This window comes from Aplidium turbinatum, chromosome 3 (genome assembly GCF_918807975.1).
Source record: "Aplidium turbinatum chromosome 3, kaAplTurb1.1, whole genome shotgun sequence".
Lineage (NCBI taxonomy): Eukaryota > Metazoa > Chordata > Ascidiacea > Aplousobranchia > Polyclinidae > Aplidium > Aplidium turbinatum.
Genome location: NC_137474.1, coordinates 46,786,040 through 46,809,596, shown reverse-complemented (window position 1 = coordinate 46,809,596; position 23,557 = coordinate 46,786,040). Strand labels below are relative to the sequence as shown.

The window sequence follows — 23,557 nt, the reverse complement described above, 5'->3', positions numbered from 1 at the left end:
TTGCAGGCATCCAACCTGCTGAGCTTCGCCGTAAAGGAGCCATGATTTCCCTTGCTCGTCGCGCACTGGACCCCGACCACCTCCTCCACAGTACATTCCAGCGCCTACCTGAAGGACAGCAGCGACTGAAATCAAGACGCCCGTTTGTGCCCGCCGCACGACAGCTTCTGAACAACGTTGAAGATCTTGGAATAAGTGCGGCACACTGGACGAACTACACATGGAACATGGAGTGGCAAAACAACACCTCCCGACTCCGTGATTTCCTACCCGACGTCGATCCCCACCCTCCGGGAATGTCCCTCGCAAGACTTGCATGGGTCCGGCTTAACCGCCTACGAACCGGCGTCGGTCGCTTTCGTTCAGACATGTGCAAATGGGGCCTGGCTCCCTCACCGGGATGCGAGTGTGGCGCCACAGACCAGACAGTAGATCATGTCGTCCATGACTGCCCAATCCATCAACCACCACATGGAGCGCTTGGACTGAAGGCCCTGGATGACGAGACTGTCGAGTGGCTGATGACATCATGCCCAAACATATAGTCCAGAAGAACAGCTCATACGACGAAGAAGAATTTGTTGAAGAAAATATTTGACATGGAATTATTTGCAATCAAGAAACTGCACGTTCTGCAGCCAAATTCTAAAATAAAAAAATTACTGAGGCTTATATATAGGCTACCAAGGATATCTAAAAAAGGGAAACGAAGGCTCACAGCGATTGCTGATTCTCACGACACTAAAAGAGCGGTAGTTGGTAAGCCTACTATGGTAAACATGTGGTTCTTTTTAAAATTGCAGACATTTTTGTAGTGCAGCTAGTTCAGTGAGCTAGTGAAGACATTTAGCAAACGTTAGTGGAGCATATTTAAAGAATAGGCTACCGGTACTTGCTTAGAAACGTAGTTGAAAAGTTACCATTAAGCTGTTTGTCTTTACAAAATCTTTGCAATAGGGTAGATTTAAAGCAAGTATAGCCTACGGGTAGTTGAATTACCAAGTAATTATGAGCACTCAGTGAATATCCAGGCCTGATGTTAATAGCGCAATTCAGGTTATCATACCAATGTTTATTAAGTTACCGTACTATCGGTGTCAATTGTCATTTTGCGATAAACAGAAGGGCCGGACCTACGAGCCGATTTTTACAAAATTTCATATATTTTTTGTTTAGTGTCTAAGATTCGTCTCAAAGTTTACGTATATCTTCCTATCTATAGTCTCCATACTTTCATGGATTTTAAGCATGTTCCGGTGGAAGCGGAAGTCCCTAGAGCGAAAAATGTAGAGTCCTCCAAAGTGGTTCATACGACCCGCAAGCGAGGGTCCTACGACCATATGTGGAGGGTCCTCTAAGCCGCTTGAAAAAAACATGCAGTATTTTCGATTTTCCATTTATTCAACAGTTTTATGTTGTGCTGTTGTCATGCTACTACAAGAAATGTCAAATGGAAAACACTAAATGTATGCGCTCATCGCAAAGTCTCTCTGTTAAGAACACAGATGATTTTGCTATCAGCACAAAATAGTCCGTGCACCAAGTTTAATACGCAATCACCAAATTGGACAAACATGACTGTACTTCATCACTACAAACTTGTTTATTCAAAATTGTACACAGAGAAGTCAACAGGTATCAATTAATTTCTTTGGATTGTGTTGTTGACCCAAAGCAAAATATTTCGCAGGTCGATCCAATAGGGAGGTTCACAGGTCACGCACCACATGACTGGTAATTTTTTTGCTCCCAGCCTAAAACCTGAACTTTTAGTCTCACTCAACATAGCTAAAAACAATACTAATTTATCGCACATTAATCACTTGTCACTGAAAGCCAAGATATCACTCAACTTCAAAAATTTACAAAATTGTGTCAAAATCAGCAATGAGGTCTCCTGTCCACAAATCAGCTTAAAAATGACGTTACTTCCTAGAAAAACCTAGCGAAGCGTGTTAAAGCCAACAATATCCACATTTGGCAGTAAAGAGTTGTATAAAAAAAATTACGGGGGGTGGTTCGTAAGTCACCCCTGTTCACAGGTCCCGCTCTTCCCCCCTACGATATAAACAGAAGCCCTTCTATTGTCAAACTTAATATAAGTCTTCGTATCCCCTTCTTAGATAGCCTATCCCTGATTGATATCAACAACAATCTGATTACAAACTATATTATACAAGTCAAAGCTGTAATTTAGTGTGTTGCAAGTGTTTCAGTTATCCCGAGAATGCAGTGAACACAAGAAGGCAGCAAGAATCAGACTGAGACAAAAAAGATAACAAGATTAAAACATTGAGACTAAAATGGAAAAGCAAGCGACCTTACTGAGGTTGCCGTTCCTGAACTGAGAAGATTTCGAAAACATGCGACTGGAGTTCGAATCTCAGATCACGCGATTTAGCAAAACATGTACAGAGTTAATTTTTTTTATATACAAAAAACAATAAGAATCGATAACAACAATAAACGAGATTCAAAAGACAATCAAGAATGGCTTAAAAAAGTCCACAGCGCATTATCACGTCACAATAATCTATCGTACAAATATTACAGTAATTATGAACATAGCATAGCAATCGACCTGCTTCATTGAAACTTCAATCTAGGGCATCTTTTCTGATGTTTTTGTAGTGTTTTGTAAGTTATTGCTCTTCTCCGACTATCCGACAAATTGTAGTCAACAGTAGGCTATCGGCTTATGCCCCCTAACGTTCCCATGGATTCGCGTAATGTTCACCAGCGATAAAGAAAACAATTTTGGTAGAGAGGGGATTTTTTTTAACCATAGACAAAGTCTAATGATGAAGAAAGCAAAGACGGATGACGAAAGATAAAGTTTAATTTGTTTTTATTTTTGACCATCATAAGGAAAGTTTTTCTACAACAAAGGATAGGCCTACACTGTGGTGTGAATAAAGTATTCGCGACACTAAGCATAAGCTAAAAAGAACCAATTGAATGGTTAGCTGAATGAAGGGAGTTTTCTTTCTTGCAATTGTTGACTGTGCCCACAAAGGAAGTGTATCGTCATCATCAACATCATCATCGTCGTCATCATCATCAACGTCATCATCATCATCATGATCATGTAGATCATCATCGTCATGTAAATCAAATGCTTAGAGTTCAAAGATTTATTTTTACGAGCAAACTGCCCCGATAGCACCATTGATTGGGGTCGTAGTGCATTGGCAAGATCTATCGCCCTTGCACTCCCCCACCCATCGATAATTTGATGAACCGCTATTGCCTCTTCCACAACTTGCGATGCACCCCTGTCCCCGGCATGTGGGAGAGTTCCTGTAAAATAAATTGTTATTAAAACTAAAAACCTTAATTTTGAAAACTTCCTGTAAAAAAACTTAAAATTCTAATCCTAATAAAACCCAGAAACAACAACTTAAATAAAATTTCCAGCTTCACACGCTGATGCGATAGGTCCAACCTGACTAGTGGAAGATTGTTAGTTAAATTGCCGTCTGTGTTAATAAATTCTCACCCCTGGCAAGAACAGGATCCGGACACGTATCCAATGCAGTGCATATCTCTTCCACCGCAGTTGCTTCTACACGAACCTAGGACAAGGAATCAAGTGATTAGCTGTGGGATATCTATGTAGATGATTTTTCAGTGCAACTGCTGCAATAATTGATGTAACAATTTAAACGTTTCTCCATAAATATCACAGTTGTGGTGGACTATAGCTTTGAAAGATAAAGTCATGGTGATTATTATGTCATGATGAATATAAAATCATGGTAATTATTATGTCATGATGAATATAAAATCATGGTAATTATTATGTCATGATGAATATAAAATCATGGTAATTATTATGTCATGATGAATATAAAATCATGGTGATTATTATATCATGATGAATATAAAGTCATGGTGATTATTATGTCGTGATGAATATAAAGTCATGGTGATTATTATGGATTCATCCTGAAGTTGCAATTAATGATTTCTGCAAATCTTGCGACGTTTTTGTTCTATTGTAGGTTTCGCGTTCTAGTGGTTTGAAAAATAAAACATCGAAACAAAATTTGCTTTTAATGCAATAAAAATAATTTCAAAGAAACCATTTATGCTTGCGCCACTCAACTAATAGTTGAGACGTAAAACAGTGAACCTGTAGCGTCCTACCTGTCCAAAACCACAACGTAGGCTTATAACGTATATACTCAACCACAACTATAACTAAGTGAAGCCTACATGAGTGACTCAGAAGGGTAGTTTGCAGTAGTCTGGTCTACAAAAGTGACTATGCTTTGTGGAATAATATTGATCGTGGAGAGACTGGAGCAGAGTGCAAGTGTACACCATCTACCAACAAGTAGATGGACTTTGTACAAAGCGAAGAATCATTTGGCTTGGAAACCACCTAATGTGCTCTCGTGTGACCTCACCTGGTCGAATATCAGGCACTTGTTCGTTGTAAATTCGTAGATTCTCTCGAAGACTGGGATATCGTATGTTACCGGCCGGGCCGTAGTGGGCCACCGACCAAGACGATTTCAAGGTGAAGTAGCCACGATTGACGTCGGTTACCGCGGTGGCGCACCCGAGCCTCTTTGTGTCCTTCCAAAGCAGTTGAGTCAGATGACCTGGGGAATGTGGTGACCAACGTAAATAGATTCCAATGTAGTAGCCTATTGATTATCTTAAATTAGATGCCCTGTATGCATTATAATAATATTATATTAGCCATACCAGAGGCAGACAAAGTTTACACTAAAGCAACAAGGGATAATTTCCAAACTTTCGAGAGGCGCAATACAAAACACCTGCTGAGGAGTAGGCTTACGCAGCTTACTTCTTCAAGTAATTGAAACCGTTACAATAAATAGACGTTTGTGAAATCTTGACATTTGACTTCATTTCAATAATCATCACTAACCAATTGGCTTTCCGTTAGGGCTTTCCGTTGGTCGGTTTCTGTCATAGTCGAAGATTTCGGTGTACCATCTCAAGACCGCCTCCTCTCCCGGACTTCCATCAGAAGACAGATCCCAAGCAATGTTCTCTCCGGTATTTCTCGGGCGTCCGTCGCCATTGCCCTGAACACACGAAACAAGTTTGATAAAAAATTTAAAACCTAAGTATGCATGGTAGAAGCATTTTCTCGTGAAAAAAATAATTTGTTAACTGTAGCCTATGTGTTTGATCAGTCGCCTTAGCAAAGCTGTGCATGTTGAGTCCTTTTTGCGTAATGACTTCAAGTGTTGACGGTAAGTGAGTCGACATGTCCTCGTTTAGTAACCCTTGAAATGTTTCCTAATAACAAGTATTGATTGTATAAAACAACATGTAACTGCTTTTAACTTTATATCGTATAGCTATGAAGAGTGGTCACTCACGTTGGAATGGGGCCAATTCCGCGTTGGGGCGCAGCCAGGATTAATATCGTTGGGGCTGTTTGGTGCGCACCTGACTAGTGTGTTTGCCCACTGCTCAGCAGTCGACGCCAAGGTTGGGTCCCACTGGAGAAGGGGAACGTTGTGAACTGACCTAAAAATTATAACAAATCCAAGTTAAAGTTTAAAGTGAAAAAGGAACAATCCTCTTCACATAGGTTCATTCATCCCCCACTCGGTTCATTCATCCCCTACTCGGTTTATGCATCCCCACTCGGTTCATTCATCCCCCACTCGGTTCATTCATCCCCAACTAGGTTCATTCATCCCCAACTAGGTTCATTCATCCCCCACTCGGTTCATTCATCGCCCAATCGGTTCATTCATCCCCCACTTGGTTCATTCATCTCCCACTCGGTTCATTCATCCCCAACTAGGTTCATTCATCCCCTACTCGGCTCATTCATCTCCCACTCGGTTCATTCATCCCCAACTAGGTTCATTCATCCCCCACTCGGTTCACTCATCCCCAACTCGGTTCATTCATCTCCAACTCGGTTCATTCATCCCCCACTTGGTTCATTCATCCCCCACTCGGTTCATTCATCCCTACTGGATTCATTCATCCCCCAACCGGTTCATTCATCTCCCACTCGGTTCATTCATCTCCCACTCGGTTCATTCATCCCCCACTCGGTTCATTCATCCCCCACTCAGTTCATTCATCCCCCACTTGGTTGATTCATCCCTCAACCGGTTCATTCATCCCCCACTCGGTTCATTCATCCCCCACTCGGTTCATTCATCCCCAACTAGGTTCATTCATCCCCAACTAGGTTCATTCATCCCCCACTCGGTTCATTCATCCCCCACTCGGTTCATTCATCCCCAACTAGGTTCATTCATCCCCAACTAGGTTCATTCATCCCCCACTCGGTTCATTCATCCCCAACTAGGTTCATTCATCCCCAACTAGGTTCATTCATCCCCCACTCGGTTCATTCATCGCCCAATCGGTTCATTCATCCCCCACTTGGTTCATTCATCCCCAACTCGGTTCATTCATCCCCAACTCGGTTCATTCATCCCGCACTTGGTTCATTCATCTCCCACTCGGTTCATTCATCCCCAACTAGGTTCATTCATCCCCTACTCGGCTCATTCATCTCCCACTCGGTTCATTCATCCCCAACTAGGTTCATTCATCCCCCACTCGGTTCACTCATCCCCAACTCGGTTCATTCATCTCCAACTCGGTTCATTCATTCCCCACTCGGTTCATTCATCCCTACTGGATTCATTCATCCCCCAACCGGTTCATTCATCTCCCACTCGGTTCATTCATCTCCCACTCAGTTCATTCATCCCCCACTCGGTTGATTCATCCCTCAACCGGTTCATTCATCCCCCACTCGGTTCATTCATCCCCACTCGGTTCATTCATCCCCAACTCGGTTCATTCATGCCCACTCGGTTCATTCATCCCCAACTCGGTTCATTCATCCCCACTCGGTTCATTCATCCCCAACTCGGTTCATCAAGAAAAAGTAAAGTTTAAAATGCATAATAAAAAAACGTTGAAAACCTTCGTCTGAAGTTTTCATTTCTTTAAAATAATTTATTCTGTCAGCTGCATAGCCGAGTGGTGAGTCGCTGGTTCGACGCCTCTCAGAGGCATGTGGCTGTGTCTTAGCATAAAACTTAATGACAATACCTGAAGGTGGACACAAAGATTGGCTTCCTTGCCATCCTGTCAACTTAATCTAACTTTTTAATTATCCGGTCTAAGCCTGGATACGACAAGAATTTTTATTTCTTTTATTTGTCAAAGAATAGCCATGAAACAACCCATGCACTGAGTGACAGAACAACCGCAGTTTTATAGAAGCAAAGTCTGCAAGCGGTAAAAATTGTAATCTATTTCAGGTTGGGCGGTGAGCAATAGTCAGAAAATATTAGTAGGCTACCTCAAAAAGTTATGGATTCGGAGACAATCTCTTGAAAAGGGGCTGGATGGCTGCTGTCCTGGAACTGGTGGAGGTCCGGGGTAAGTAGTTGGATTTGGGGGAGGAGGGGGTGGATTTGGGGGATTTGTTGGATAAGGTGGATATGTGGGATAAGGTGGAGGTGGATTTGGAGGATTTGTTGGATAAGGTGGATATGTGGGATAAGGTGGAGGTGGATTTGGGGGGTTTGTTGCATAAGGTGGAAGGGGTGGACTTGGAGGATCTGTCGGATAAGGTGGAGGTGGAGGATTTGGGGGATCTGTCGGATAAGGTGGAGGTGGAGGATTTGGGGGATCTGTCGGATAAGGCGGAGGATCTGGAGGGTTTGTAGGGATCGTAGGTGGAATATTTGGTTCACCTGGTAAAAAAGGCTTGTTATTATTATGTTATAAAATAGTATAAAAAACAATGACATCAAAACTGATGAAAAACAATTGTAAAACTTATCCTCAAGTCCTACGAACGCAAGTCGTGAAAGAATGCAATAAACTTTTATACGAACTGACCAAAGTTCAACATCAAGAAACTTGATTTATTGATCGCTAACTTACTTGACCCATAGAAGAACCAGGTGTCTGTGGTGTACCCACAACACGGCGCTTCTGCGTGAACCCGTGATCCCGCTTCTGGGAAATCCCCGTAAGAAATGAACATTATTTCAGCTCCATACGTTGGGGCTGATGACGTATAAAGCATGAACTCCAAATCCCAACCTGCGTCAGACAAATGGAAGAATGCGTCATTTCCGTTCAGTGTCTAATGTTGCCAAATGAAACTTGACAAAATATAAAAGCGAAACAAAATTATCTTGAATTCCAAAATGTAAAGCAATGAAAACAGTCTGAGGTTAAATATCGAATAAAAGGTTTGCTTTGTTATGTTTAGGCTACATAGTAGCCAACATAGCAGGGTGTTGTTTGTATTTATGTGCATTACTTATTTTGGATCTATTTACTTCCATGCGAATTAAAGAAAACCTTTGTGAAGGCTACGTACCCCGGTTGCATACACTCTGTTCAATCCTCCACACTTCATGGAAATTCACTCCTCTTTTACAGAAATACATGGCTATGTTGTACTCAGATGTCCGTCTAAAAACCAAAAAGTTATCTTTTAAATTGAGCTTTAAATTATTCAGCGAGTTGATTTTAAGCACCGGTATTACTGCCAAGTATACACCGTGCGTTCCATCGCATTTATAAACAGCGTCGTAGCCTATAAAATGATTGCAACCCTAACAATTGAGGTATTTGTACACTCAACCAACAGCTACAGTTGACAAAGTTTAAAGTCACTCATCATTGCAATGGAATGTTTTACTACCGGGATATTGCAACTTGTCTAACTTGGTCATCGGAAGGTTGCTTACAGTCATGCTTGGTAGGCAGATGAAGCTGACTATATTTTAATACTTTTTTACTTTATGACAAATTTATTATTTCATCACTGGATTTATGGTTAAGATAGCTTACGATGTTGTTGTTAAACAAATTGGATGGAGACCTCTAAAATAGTTCTAAAATTGTAAAACTCGATAAAATTCTTTGACAACCTGCTTGATAAATAAAATGAAGAGACCTCTCCTTGCGATGCGGAACGCCCAATGGATCTCCACCGATTTCTGTTTGGGGTTCTTCCACCGATGGAAAACAGATACTTTGAGCTGTGAGAGGCGAAGGTGGAGAAATACACGGTTACTTTTTGTATCGCGGCTAAACCTTCAAAGAAATTGGAAACGTTAATGCTCGCAAATGATTTGATTTATTAAATTCAGAAAACTAGAAAGTAAACTCATGAATTAAGACTCTAGCTGCTGCTCCCACAAACGAAGGTGGTAACTTAAGACTCTAGCTGCTCCCACAAACGAGGGTGGTAACTTAAGACTCTAGCTGCTCCCACAAACGATGGTTGTGTATGTTAGTGATGATTCCTTTACATTAATGAAAATAATGTAAAACAATGAAAACTATTAATAGCCTACTACAAAAAGTGCTCAATGCCAAGTAAAAAGGCAAAGCAGAGCGAATTAAATCAAATATAGTTATTACTATCTGAAGCCTTTACAAATTGTTTCACCTAACGGATCATCAGAAGGTCTTATTCAAATAGAATCTATTTGAATATTTCTATTTGAATAGATTCTATTTGAATAGATTCTATTTAGATTCTATTTGAATAGATTCTATTTGAATAAGACCTTCTGATGATCCGTTAGGTGAAACAATTTGTAAAGGCTTCAGATAGTAATAACTATATTTGAAAATAATGTATGTTTCTATATTGCGCTGCATCCATCGCAGATATGTGTTACTCTCAGCACTTTGCAAAGCAGACAGTGTCAGTGTAGCCATAGAGGCGCAACCGAGCACATTATTACCCTCAATCCATTCCTTTGCTGACTGCAGAAATAAGGAATAAGATTCAGCATGACTTTTTAAAAGTTTTTGGTATGATCTGATACGATGTCGAACCAATGCCAACCAACTTACAGGAATCCCAGCCACCTGTTGCATTGGCAAAGATACTAGATGAGATCTGATATCAGAACTTTAAATGCTGACAAGTTTTATGGAGCCTTTAACTTATTTTAGCCTCAGATCTTCCCGTGAGTCATAATTGCATCCACGTTTTGCATTTGTTTCCTGCAGCAAAACACAATTGTTACGTCACTAAACTAATTGGAAGCTTACCTGGGGCTGATGTTTGTGGAGGTGGGGGCGGTGGCGCTGGGGGGTCAGTTGGAAAAGGTGGGGGCGGTGGTGCTGGTGGATCAGTTGGAAACGGTGGGGGCGGTGGTGCTGGAGGGTCGGTTGGAGCACTAGTGGATGGGGGTCGCGGTTGTGGTGGTCTTGGATACCCAGGGTAGGGATATCCTGGATTTGGATTTCCTGGGTAAGGATATCCTGGATTAGGATTTCCTGGGTAAGGATATCCTGGATTTGGATTTCCTGGGTAAGGATATCCTGGATTAGGATTTCCTGGGTAAGGATATCCAGGATTGGGGTATCCAGGATTCCCTGGGTTTGGATATCCAGGATTAGGGTATCCAGGATTCCCTGGGTTCGGATATCCAGGATTAGGATTTCCTGGGTAAGGGTATCCAGGGTTGGGGTATTCTGGGTTGGGATATCCTGTGTTTCCTGGGTTTGGCCTAGTGATGCCAGAGGTGCAACTTCCGCATGACTGTGGACATAGTGATGACATAAGCCTGCAAAAGAAAAATAAATATCTTTGATTCTGTAGAGAGGAATTTATATACAAAAAGTGAAAAACGTGACTGTTTTCCTTTACAAAAAATAGATCAATAAAATCAACTTTTTGGAAGCAAAAGAAAGACAGCATTTCAACTCCATTCAGGTTCTGAGGCTACCTCGTTGGTTTTAAGCTTTTATAATTAAACTTTTAAGTTTCATCAATTTTGAAAGAAGCTATTTATCTTATCCAAGCTGATGAAGATATTGATGAAAGGAACTGGAAGGTGGGAAACCAAATGTTGTTGACCACCTTCAAGTATGTCTTTGCAGTAAGTGCCTCCACAAAATACAACTCTCGACCAGTTGGTCACGCTGCAGATGAAATCTCTTCAAAGAAACTGATACGATACAAACAACTTTGTCCAACCAACAATTCTTCACGTTAGAAATGAAACATTTCATCAAGGAAAATATTTAAAACTTTCATCCTAGTGTAGCCTACCGGTAGTAACGTGACTCCTCCTGACATGCATCAAATCTCCTCTTGAGGATGCTGCACTCGCTCAACCGATCCCTACATCCACCCCTGGTGCAATAGTTACTGCTGCATCTTCTCGTCTGAAACCTCACAGTGCTGCCAAGGAGGATGACGCGCGCCTGGGTTCCGGTGCTTTCTCTGAAACGCAACAGTGACATCACAAATCACAACAATGACAAGTAATGACCTAACAGTGACATGGGATCGCAGACCGGGCTAGCTATTTCAGAAGAAGTAGTTTTTTTTGGGGATGTCAAAAATGTTGCCCAAAGAATGAAGTTAACTGAAAGTTAAAATAGACTTAAAAAACAGTTTACTTCTGCTTGCAGTGTTAAAGGTGCACTGCAACGAAAATACATAGCTTTTGTATTTGTAGATCTTCCTGAAATAAAACGTTTTTCAACAATTTTTTTATTTTTTGTGTTACCATTAATTAAAAAACCTAAAAAAACCGTTTTTGAATTGAATGATTCTGATTGGTCAAAAATTTTGATGACGTCATTGGCTGGCAAAGCGGCATCCAAGGTCTATTGTTTTGCGTACAAACACAAGGAACAACTCGCGTAGGCTACCGAAACAGCGAACAATTTTGTGCTAAGGGAGTTTTTACACCCTTAAAATGGTGGCTACTTGTATGGCTCCCGGTTGTACTAACCGGGAAATCGTCAAATCTTTCATCGTTTACCTCTGAATAATGACGACAAGCTGAAGAAATGGATCTCAGCAATGAAACTCAAAAACCCACCTGTAAACAAGCACTGCCGTGTGTGCAGCAATCATTTTCTGGCCAGCGATTATTAACGCGATCTACAGGCAGAGCTACAAGGCACCAAGTCCAAACACCTGCTCATCCCTGAAGCTGTTTCTTCTGTCTTTGATTTTTCAAGATATGTGAAAGCCACTGTCAAAACAGTAGCCTACCCACAAAACTCGATCGACCTAGGCACAGGTCTGTGAGTACGATCGGGCGTTTGGATCGAATAGCAAAGCGAGAAAACAACAAGACTTTGAAACAGGTCAGTAAGACAGTAAAACATTGGCAGGGTAGGCAAAGGCATATTAGTCAACTCTGAATACATAGGCTACTTTTAGTTGATATAAACCACTTGGTTCAAGCAAATTATTTTCCTGCAATTTTTTCAATGCAAATTTTCCATCCGACTGCTGTCTGAACTGGTGTTGTCAGAGCACGAATCAGAATGATGTTCTTCGCTGTCAAGTCGCCGTCTTTTTGGTTCAAAGAGAAATCCTTGTCTTGTTTCAGACATCTTGTTTATGCTCAATACACAATGACCTATGCGACGTTTCTAAGGCAAATGCATGAAGCTGTTTACTTGGTTGCCAGCCGATGACGTCACAAGACACATAGCGCCATCAGGTGGCCGATTTTCATTTGGTTATATCTCCCAAACAAAAAGGCATATCAAAAATTTTTTTCGAAAAATATAATACTTAAACACTAAAGAAGCACCAAAAAAATTTTAATTTTTCATTTCAGGTCCCCTTTAAGATTTCATTACTACTTTATACTTTGAAGAATAAGCCAAAGCACGGAATCATAAACTAGAAGTACAATCCGCAACATTTTTACAATCGGGAAACGTAGTTCAAACTTTAAAAGATGTAATGTGCTTATTTAAGCAATTCTAACGAAACTGTTTGATTTGGTTTGGTTACCCTCAATTTTCAAACTATCTTCAGAAAACCATTGTGACGTCATTATTCAGCAGTTCACTGATTTTGTCAAGATTTGCCATGACGTCACTGAGGATGACCGCTAGAAGCCAACAAACATTAAAATACGATCTTTTTACATATTTTTTTTAATTTGGAGAGACCGGGAATCGAACTCCCGACTACTCGGCCGACGTTTCAGTCGGTCGAATCTATTACGTCACGAACCTGCAACAGCTGCCTTGTGAACGGTTGCTGGTTTGCCGCTTCCTTCTACGGTTAGTAGCCGAACGATCACTTTCTAATATCCGCCACATGGCGCTAAAAGGCAATGAAAACGTCTTCCGGTCGTTGGAAATCTTGAACTTCGTAAATAATAAAATTTGTTGAAAAATGTTGTAAAAAAAAATATTGATTTATTAAGCAATCTTTTCATTTTCAAAAAAGTTTTGTGTCAAGAAGAAATGATTAATCTTTGTCCAACAATGACTTCACCACGGTGCAATTGCATCTTCGTGTATTTTGTTGTGTCCAAATGGCATTTAAACATTTGAAGAAAAACTATAAACTTAAAGCATAAAAGTTGAACTATTCAGGGCAAGGATTTATTTCAATTTTGGCTGACATGTTATTTTGGATTTCAATAAATTGCAAAAGAATTGTTATCCCACTTATGATGAGGCTGTACAATATGCCATTGAAAGAAGGATAAAAAGGAGAGATGAGCGGCTATCAACCTCAAAGTAAAACAACCCCCAGCCTCGGTAATTCCCCCTTTCTGTGGAATAAAGATGAACAGATGCAGCAGAAGTTGTAGCCTGCCCATATATGGTTCTTTGCTATGTTGACAGCCCGATAAGAAACAGGAAAGCAACAGAACTTAATTAATCTTCAGCACAAATAATCATATAATATTGTTCTCACTGTGTTTGCGAGCTGGATGTCGATTGTGGCTTCATCCGCGGGAATATATTCGCTGTCGGGAAGATATCGGTCGCTGTACGTCATTGTGACATTGGAAACAAGTAGAAGCTTTTCCATGGACATCTGGAATTGTAAAATTTTATTGAATCACAAAAGTGAAGCAACTTTACAAAAACAACTTATGTCAACCAGTCAATTATTTGTTTATGAATAGGTGTCCCTTCAAGTGCCTCGATTGAAAATGTGTGCCTTCAGTGCCTCGATTAGACAGAATCGAGTGCGTTGCTCAGTAGATTAGAATCATTTTCTTGTCATGGTAAGCTTGAAAGTTTGAACAAGACAAACAGGATTGTTTTGAACTTTTGAAACAAGTTTCAGTTTTCATACGTTTTTCATTATGTTGAAAGCTTTGTAACCTGAGCAGAGAAGTTGAAATTCAGTTTTTAAGCCACTCCAGCGTGGACACTTGTTTACAAGATCATCATTCTATTCATTCAATTCTATTCATTTTATTCATTATCATTAACTTATTCTATCATTCAATTCATTCAATTCTATTCATTTTATTCATTATCATTATTCTATTAATCATAACATTAACACCCAATTTAATATATCTGTAATAATGTCAAGGACAATTTTTAAAACTGGAAAGACCGGCGCCAACTTTTTACTTCACAAAGTTTATGATGCGCCACATTTGCATGTCCCATGCTGAGTAGTTACAAATAACATTTGTTCAAAAAATTATTGTTTCTGCAGATACTTTGATCAGGGCACATGTAAGACTGGATCAATGGAACGCAATTGGCCCTGAGATACGCGTTTATGCTGTGGAGGCAAGTTCAGCTACGTGGGCCTACTGTCTCACTTGATTCGTGCATAATTATCAAAGAAGACACCGATGTTTACATTTACCAAGCGACAGCACTTTCCTCTATCAACCAGCTCAGTCTGTCTGTTGCACTGATTGAACGTCTGCAGACGTTTAATAAATACAAAGAGCAGTTACGTTGCCTGCAGCTGGGTAAGTCCTCACAGACCGCATCAAACTGTTGGCGGCATTGCTTGGGTTGCAAATTGAAATTAATTAAAGATTGCCGGAAAAGCTTAACACCAATTTTTTTGCATTGAATTTTTGTTGTATGACGGTGAATTTTGTTGTCTGGATATTTGGTATTATAAACAAACAACTTTTCTGTATTAGACAATTTGATAGCCGAGTATTAACCAATCCGATGCCAGAGGCAATGGTGCCATGTGGAGATGGGTCTTTATCGCGTCACAGAAAGCTATAGCTGACAAGTATATTGGAACGAAATATCTAAAGAAACTTCGACAGCTTCTGCAAACATGGATTAGCATCAGGGAAGTACAAGCTGTTGTGAGTCACCAAGTTCTGGGATGTGGCCTGACTTGTCTGTTGGAGCTGTGTATGAATAATTTAGTTTAATTATAAACAATATCTCAATGTTAGTCTTCATAACCAAAACCTGTTTGTTGAAGTTTCTGACAAAACATTGAGATATATTTTGTTACTTGATGAAGATCCCTTATCACAAAGTGACGTGGATATCGTCGTCATAATGTCATCTTATGGTTTGTGACTATTGCTGCCTATCCCTGATTGCTACGTGATCACGAATCAGTCATGACTAGGGCGATATTTTGTAACCTAAAAAAACTCAAAAAAATGACTTTAATTTTGTGAAAAAGTAATCAAAAAGTAACTTTACTCAACGAAAACAAGAAAGCGAAAAAATGGTAGCAATTCAACATAAAAAAGCATCTACATTAGTTTCAATTTTTTTGTACTCAAATCAGAATTACACATTCAAATTATACATATGTAATGTTTTACATTCTTTGTGGTCGCGATTTATGAACATGAGTGAACAGCACCTGCTTCATCATTAAGTGTTGAAACTGTTGTATTGGCAAGTACTTGCAACTATCAACGAATAACGTAACAATGAGTGTTTGCTGTTGCGCTCACAAACAGAGCGGGCAGAGAAGCTCGACCAGGTCGGTGGCCAGCAATAATCCAATGCCGCTTCTCAACCGCGGTAACCGCAGTCGCCACTTATTATGACGCAACAAAGGTCGGCTGCGAGATGATAGCGAGATAAGGTGCTACCATAACTTGAGATAGTTATCGAGTGAATTGAAATCCTGGAAAGTCCCTTCCCCACCTTGCCCTGCGGCTGAGAGCAGGAATAGTCAGGCCGGTGTCTAAGGTAACACGGAAATGGATAAAATGGCGCTGAATCAACGTACAAACTATGCAACAGTTTTTTTGGCAATTGTTTGGTTGACAAACAGAACCATCAAGATTTGGCAGCAACCAGAAAAATAAATCCATAAGATTCTATCTGCTTGAATCACTTGGGGCTCATTTACCTAAAAGTCCATTGAAGATGTCGAGGCTTCTTCTGTTAACCCCTTTGGGCTATCAAGCTGATGCATGGGTAAAAGGTCAAAGTATAAATGCATCACTCAAATATGGGTTGTTCAATGTTCATGCTCAATTGTATGCTAAAACGTCATAACAATCGTCGCTATGGATACGCAGGTCATGGGTTCAATTTCTAGTTTCAACGCAACGGCAGTCGTAGCGCTTTATGGGCGGAACTGGATGCTGACTTATGAAGTCATCATATATTTACAGCGACTTGGTTCTGTAATTGCAGCTGTTGGCATAGCAACCGAAGGTGATCCGTAGCTCAAATTTTAAATTTCATCGTGATTATAATAATTTTCAAATATTTCATCGCGAGGTCGCCCGTGGATAACAATGGTTCATTTGATGTCACGATGAGACTTTGAGTTGTTCTTTCGTTTTATACCTCCATTGATATGACTAATCAAGCATCAAGGTCAAAGTCATCGCAGTAATTATTGAAGAATTAAAATTTATGTGAACTTAATCCTACCAACTTACAGATTGTTAATTAAAAATTACAGATATAAAATTTTTTGTTACAATCGGCCTTCTTATTGCTGGATGGGTGATTTGAACGAAAAATACGCAAATAGTTTGCAAATGAAAGTTTGTCAAGCAAAGAAACGACTGCGACTTAAATGATTAAAGCAACAAGCACGAAACACCCAGGTCTGGGTTCAAATATCTTCTACGTCAAGCGTTTGGTTTGCAAACATCTCGTAGCAGCCCCATTGCTGTCGATGCGTTCTTGCTATTGGCTGTTCCAATGCAACTTGCATCTGTTTGAAGCTTGACATAAAAATTCGTCAAAAGCTTCTAGCTTAAAAGAGGATTAGCTCCAGACCATCATGTTCAGCCGAGTTGAATGAGATTACTTATTTCGTGGAATTTCAACATCAAAGCCAAATAATCTACCACCAAAACAACAAAGTCCTAATCAAGCAAAGTGATGCGTATTGAAACTAACCTTTCCACAGCAGTGCGGAATGCACAGATACATTTTGCGCAAACCAACGATGTCAACGCATCGAAGAACCATGACGTACATTGCACATGACGTCACGGAATGAAATTTGTATGCTTTGATTTGCATAAAATGTCATCAACAATGACGAAACAATGAAACGCTTTCACTAATACTTGATGCTTTACCGCAAAAGTGACGTTCGTTTGCGTCGAGACAATTAACCAAAGCGATCGCAAGAGGTAGAGCAATATCTGTCCTCACTTTTGTGAAACCAACATGAGATCTTACACAACGAACCTACGATGTGGTCAACGAAGCAAAACAAGGAATCGAAGGGTTTTGTTTGCAAAGGGAAGACGTGCGGCGTATATGACGTAAACGTCTCTTTATGATCTGCTTTAGTGACGTAACAAACATTAATCCTTAATTCATTGTTTGTCGACAATTGGTTGTTTATTTTTCTGATGAGGTTACAGTGACAAACATACATTGTGGATAAGATACATTGTGGATAAGATACATCGATGCTTCACTTTCAAACCACGAGTTCCCAAGAGAATAACACCATCACCCTACGCAGCATTAAACTACAATAAGAAACCCACTTACCCCTGATGCCATAAGAAGATGAGTCATAAAGTAGAGGCCCAGTCGCCAGTCCATCATGATGCTGAAGGGAAGTCTGTTGAAAAAAAAATTGGGGGAATGAGATTAATGTAAAAACAACAACAGACTGGGCATGTTATGTTTGATTTCGTACAATTCATGAAATGCATTCATCCGAAACAACTTATTGCATTTACCACGTCACGTGATTGGAAACACAAATGCTAATTAACGTTTTGTGCTTTCAGGATTTTGTACGGTCGGTCAAGGACACATTTCACATCTTTTCCTTCATAATCTGTAATTTACTTATTCTTTTTGTAAATCTGCATCTTACTGTTGTTTAACGGAGCTGTCATTTAATTAATAAACTACATACGAGTTGAAACAATTGAAAACATACATAGAAATTATGACATCACAAACAAAAACAATACAGAAAGAATGCTGGCTGAAAGCTATGGTCTAACTTACCGTATACACTCCGATGAACTCACAGCACAGAGTGGCTGTCTTCTTATACCGAATCTCGCCTTTTTTCTTTCACTATCACCAGACTTGCCAGGAGTAAGAACTAACCACAAACCAACTACCGGTACCGGTAGGCTAGCACTACCTGTGGCTTTCCATGTGTCGTGTTTTCGCCTTCATAATTATGAAGTCATAGTGAGTGCCAATTACATTGCTTGGCGAATAATGCTTGTCTTATGTGCGACGCACATTCAAACCACAAGAAGAATCTTGTTTATAACAGCAAGGGCGTCAACTATTTCCTACGGACCTGGAAGCACGAGGAGCAAGAATTGAATTCGTTTGTAAGCTTCTCCACTGCGCGACTGGCACTGAATGGTCGCTATCCATGACGTACTCAACAGAGGCCATGTCATCGTGCGTGCTGGAGTCTAAACTGGAGGCGAACATGCTTTCATGACTTTGACATACCATATTGAAAAGATATGTATAAAAAGTTGAAGTGAACGTTTTTCACCTTAAATATTTGTCTTATATGAAAAAGTTTGCTAGAAAATCAATTTTTAATTGTATATTCATTCGCCATTTGCGCAAGCATACTAAAACGATGCAGAGTTGCCAGGTGTGAAAACCCCAACAGATATCTGTGTGCTTTAATCGGTACTGTCCCGTTGTTCTGTTATTGAATTTGCAGAATTGTTTTAACATACCCTTCTTTGAACAGGAAAAATCTACAAGAACTATCTTTACTTTTCAAAAGCGCAGAAAAGTCTTAGTTTTTAAAATACTTTTTTTTTCTTTCAATTTTAATGTAATTCCTATGTGATGAAACTTTACTAAACGTTTCATTTAGCAGCTTTATCTGCGGTTTTTATAATTTATATATTGAACAATTTTTTTAATTTTACTCAGCTTTGTTTTGAAAATTGCACTCCTTTTCATGGCATTTCCTTTAAAAAGTTAATTGTTTTAAACTTCTGGCAACACTGATATTGTGTTCAATGATTGAATTAGGTTTTGCGGTGGTTTTTAAGGTGCTTGCTGTTGAAATGTTATTTAGGGTAGGATATTTGGATAAATGAAATGTTGATTTATTGAAATACTGGCCATGCAAACAAATATTGAGTACCGAGGCTGAAGGCTAGCTAGCGAATGCCGGTAGCCGCGTCGGTTTTGGTAAAATAATGTTAGGCTACTTGAGGGCACACCCAGAAGTGTTATGAAATTGTGTGAAAAGTAACTTACTGTACGGTACCTTTGAGAATGATGGGAATTGTTGAGGCTAGCTTTGTTTTTTTTTTCCAAATTGGTGTAGCTGTTTTTATTTTTAGTAGAGGTGTATATTAAACGCATGATTGCAGGGTCAGCCTTCAGCTCTTGAGCCTAAAATTGCTTGCATGGTCAGTATTTCAAGGTCGCCATGGCTCAGACAAATCTAGAAATCCTATGCAGCATTTTGAAATTCTACTTTAAAAAAATAATTGCTTAGTCTGGCTAGACTTGTGCAGGCTAATACTTTGCTACACTGTAGAACAGTACAGCAAAAATGTGGCATGAAGGCACCCAGGAATTAAGAGACACTCTTATTTTCGAACCTGGTTTTAAAATTTTGTTGCCGTCTAAAATACCCGATTGTTCTATACTGTGCATGTAGTATAAATAGGAATGGTCTAATGTGGTATAAGAAGGAATAGTCTAACAAACGCTTTTAAGTTTGTGTGCATTAATAAAAATTTAGTCTCCAATTTTGAGACCAGCAAAGTTTTTTAAAAAAAAGCAAAACGTTACCATGTTTAGATTGTTCTTATAAAAACTATGCATTTAAATTGTGCTGCTTAAAGTTTGATAAGTTGAATTTGGTCAGTTCATGCGGTCTCAAAGCATCATTTGTGACCTTAATTTTGTCAAACTTGTGCCATTGCAAAGTGTAGCCTATAGTTAGGGGTCTGCTACTATTCGGTGAGTCTGATTCGGTGAGTCCGATTCGGTTAGTCTGATTCGGTGAGTTCCTAACTTCTAACCCCTAACCTTAAGCCCTAAACCCTAACCCTAAAACGGCAATGATAATTAGGCTACGGTACCCGATAATTTAAAAAAAAAATTGAAAAAATCCCCCGTTAAGGGATCGGACTCACCGAATCGGACTAACCGAATCGGACTCACCGAATCGGACTCACTGAAACGGGCCATTCCGATAGTTAGTGCAGGCATAGTTTTCATTACATCTTCATGTATATTTCACAGTATGTTAAGAGGTTATTTGATATTTAATTAAGATGGGTAGAAAATGTTGTGTGACTAATTGCCATGGAAATTATGATGAGGCAAACAAAGAAACAACTTTTCGTTTACCTCGAAATCCTGAAGAGAAATATACCATATATATGTGTGACTAATTGCCATGGAAATTATGATGAGGCAAACAAAGAAACAACTTTTCGTTTACCTCGAAATCCTGAAGAGAAATATACCATATATATGCATATACCAGGTGACACAGTTTGCCAATGGGTACTTTATGGTTATATCATGTTTCATGAAGTTGTTAACCACTGTTGCAGAACCTCGTTATGTCGTGTTTTTCACTTTATATCAGATCAATACCAGTTATCTGTGAACAAAAAGTATGCAGCTACATTGGCCAATATTATGTTTAAAAATTATTGTTGTCTATTTTCACCTGTATCAGAAAAGGAAGTAAAACAAAAGATTTTAAAACTTATGCATTAAAAACTTGTTTTTGTTTGTTTTTCTTTGTTGTTGAGACTTCTGTAAGGACTGTTATAGAACTTCTTTAAATGTCCATTTTCATTCCTGAGAAGTCCTTGCACTGATATTATTTAAAGTTGTCGTAACAGATAATTTTTTCGTTCATTATCTGAGCTAAAGTAGCACCACATTAGTTGCGCAACCAGGGGGGCTTGGTGTAGCCCCCCCCCACTTTACTAGAATTCTGGTTGCGCTACTGGCCACAGTCCTTTCATGTAGTAGTTTTGACCATGTAGGTACATTGTATTTTTGTGAATCAGCTCTATACAAAATAATAACTTCAAAGTTAAAACCTTACACATCTATTGTAATTGTTTTTATTATTGTAACACACACGGGAACAACTATTCATTGGAATAGACTATGTCAAGCATATGAAATGCCATGGATGAAAATGTATTTTACATTTTGAAATTTGAAAGCAAAATTTTCATTATAATCGTTTTAGGTTTAAATATACTGTGTTTGCAATGCAATATGGCAATGAAAATGTTCGCCTCCAGTTTAGACTCCAGCACGCACGTTGGTTTGGCCTCTGTTAAGTACGCCATGTCGCTATCCCATTGTTGCCGCGATAAGATAAACAATAAAGGTTTGGCAAGTGTGTGTGGATATTGAAGATTTTAATTTAAAACCTCGGTTTATCTAAAAATGACGCTAACTTGCTAAGTTACTCACTATAGTTCAATTGTCAGTGATTCTTATCACAAACGCTAACATGACTATGACGTCAGGGAAGTGTTGGTCTGATATTGTGATTTAAGAAAAAATAAATCGATAGTACGAAATAAAGTCAAAAAAATTGTTTGTTTGCAAAGAATGTTAAACAACAAGCAAAGTATTTGATTCAATGCAAAATCTCATTATTTTGGTTCCACTTTGGTACGTTTTTCGTTTTTGCAGAAGAATTATGTTTTACCTAAATTTTTTCTCAGGTTTTGTACACGATCCGGACCCATTCTCCATCGAAATGTGAAATGTGAACTGCAGGGATTCTCGTGACATCGCAGTGCAAATAAATAGAAAGTGATTTAGCAATGAAACAGCAAATAGGATTTTTTTACAACTGCAACATGATAGAGATACTTGGCAGATATTCCAAGACTAGTATCTTACAATAGCTTCCCGGTGTTCTCCGCGTCAACAGAAAAACATTTTCTGTGGAAGATTTCCTTTAGGGAAGAGATGGACCTAAACTTGCTCGTCATGTGCCGAGAGTTGAACAAGCGTCTCTTGATGCTCCCACCTTTTCTCACAAATTTGAACAAATTACTGCAACAACAACAAACAACAAATTATTGCAACCCGCTAGACGTCGCTTTAGAGCATAAACGTCCTGATTCTACTCAGAACAGAAATGCCTCAAATGCCCTCATGCGGCCATGCTTATCTTCGTAGTGCCGCTTTATCAATTTCTCACAAGATGGCAGCACATCATTGACGAACCCCAGGGATCGATTTCCGGGATTGGCAAACATCTAAAACCCAACGCTTGATGCATGGAATGTTGGTTTTGTAAATCTAAAAATTTCCTATTAACTAAAAAAGATCTCAACTTTTAAAACTTTGAAAAATTGGAAGCACTTTGTAAAAATTTCTCGCTTGCTCAAAACTTAAAACAAGTTCCAGTCTTGGTCTTGTTGCTTTTTTTCAAATAATTTATGCGGTTGAGGGTATAAGGGGGTTAGTGGTGTAAGAGGGTTGGGATGCTAAGGGGATGGGGGTGTCAAAGGCGAAAGTGGGTGGTACTATAACTGGACATCTGAAGGTGTCACATAACACTAGAGTAAACGCCAACATTAAAATAAACAAAACTTGGTGTTAAAGGGAGCTTGAGGGCGTCTGTTATGGGGGGAAATATCAGGATCGTGTCAAATTGTTTGTTGAAAAATTCAAAATTTCAATTAAAGCTTTATGACCTACACTTCTCAACAGAGAGGGGATAAAAGTAAGATTTCACTCCTGGAAAGTCTAGATATGCTACTGAGCTGCAGTTGTACAATAACAACCAGTAAGATCACGAGTAGATCCAGCAAGTATTCTTAGGTGGGGAGGCATTGAATAAACACAACGATGTGTAAAGCCTATATGAATCCGACCTTGCAAATACACCTCGAATAAAAATACTTTTTGGTGTTCTAAGGGGGCGATCCCCTCTCCCCTCTTGGATCCGGCACTGGTAAGGCCAGTAAGAACAAGGGTCAAGAAATAGTTGATTCTAAACTCCAGCTAGAAGTATAGTTTGTGTTTAAATCTAAGCCACTGGCTACTAATAAATGTCTGTGGTGATCATAACACAACGTTGTTTTATGGCAAGCAAACACACAGAATCTTGTCATATGAATAGTTTGGAGAAATAGGGTCTCGTAAAAAATGTTGGAGACGTGTTCGTTATACCCAGCTCGTGTTTGAATAATCTTGCCAACATTCACACGCATCCATGTGCTCTTCATCTCACACAATACTACAGTTCGAGCGATTCGATGTTAAAATACCTTCCACTAGTGATGGCTCAATAAGTAACGTATTAGTGATCGTGGTGGTACCGGACACATAGAGTTAGTTATCTACCGCAAACATTGCACAGAGCCAATATCTTATCCAA

General features: G+C 39.4%; 1 protein-coding gene across 2 annotated transcripts; it reads right to left on the bottom strand.

Annotated features, from left to right (window-relative positions):
* Window positions 1-1,424: 1,424 nt before the first annotated feature.
* LOC145766926 (uncharacterized) lies at window positions 1,425-17,783 on the bottom strand. 2 transcript variants are annotated; one of them, XM_082578634.1, is made up of 14 exons: window positions 17,716-17,783; window positions 13,697-13,819; window positions 13,001-13,137; window positions 11,063-11,236; window positions 10,057-10,574; window positions 8,919-9,084; window positions 8,363-8,457; window positions 7,918-8,079; window positions 7,328-7,724; window positions 5,364-5,514; window positions 4,904-5,063; window positions 4,413-4,610; window positions 3,500-3,575; window positions 1,425-3,300 (listed from the first exon to the last, which is right to left on the bottom strand). In XM_082578634.1, the coding sequence occupies exons 1-14, from the start codon at window positions 17,770-17,772 to the stop codon at window positions 3,141-3,143; spliced, it is 2,574 nt and encodes an 857-aa protein (XP_082434760.1). In that variant the 5' UTR covers window positions 17,773-17,783; the 3' UTR covers window positions 1,425-3,140. The 2 variants fall into 2 exon arrangements, with proteins under 2 accessions (XP_082434760.1, XP_082434761.1); XM_082578635.1 differs by lacking the exons at window positions 13,001-13,137; window positions 13,697-13,819; window positions 17,716-17,783 and adding an exon at window positions 11,844-12,349.
* Between the last annotated feature and the right edge of the window lie 5,774 nt (window positions 17,784-23,557).

Coding starts and splice junctions, on each gene's coding strand:
- LOC145766926 (XM_082578634.1), bottom strand. CDS start 17,772: ATGATGGACTGGCGACTGGGCCTCTACTTTATGACTCATCTTCTTATG. Junction 9,085..10,056: donor TCCACAAACATCAGCCCCAG/GTAAGCTTCCAA, acceptor ATTTCTTTGAAG/GTTTAGCCGCGATACAAAAA. Junction 4,611..4,903: donor CCCTAACGGAAAGCCAATTG/GTTAGTGATGAT, acceptor CACATTCCCCAG/GTCATCTGACTCAACTGCTT.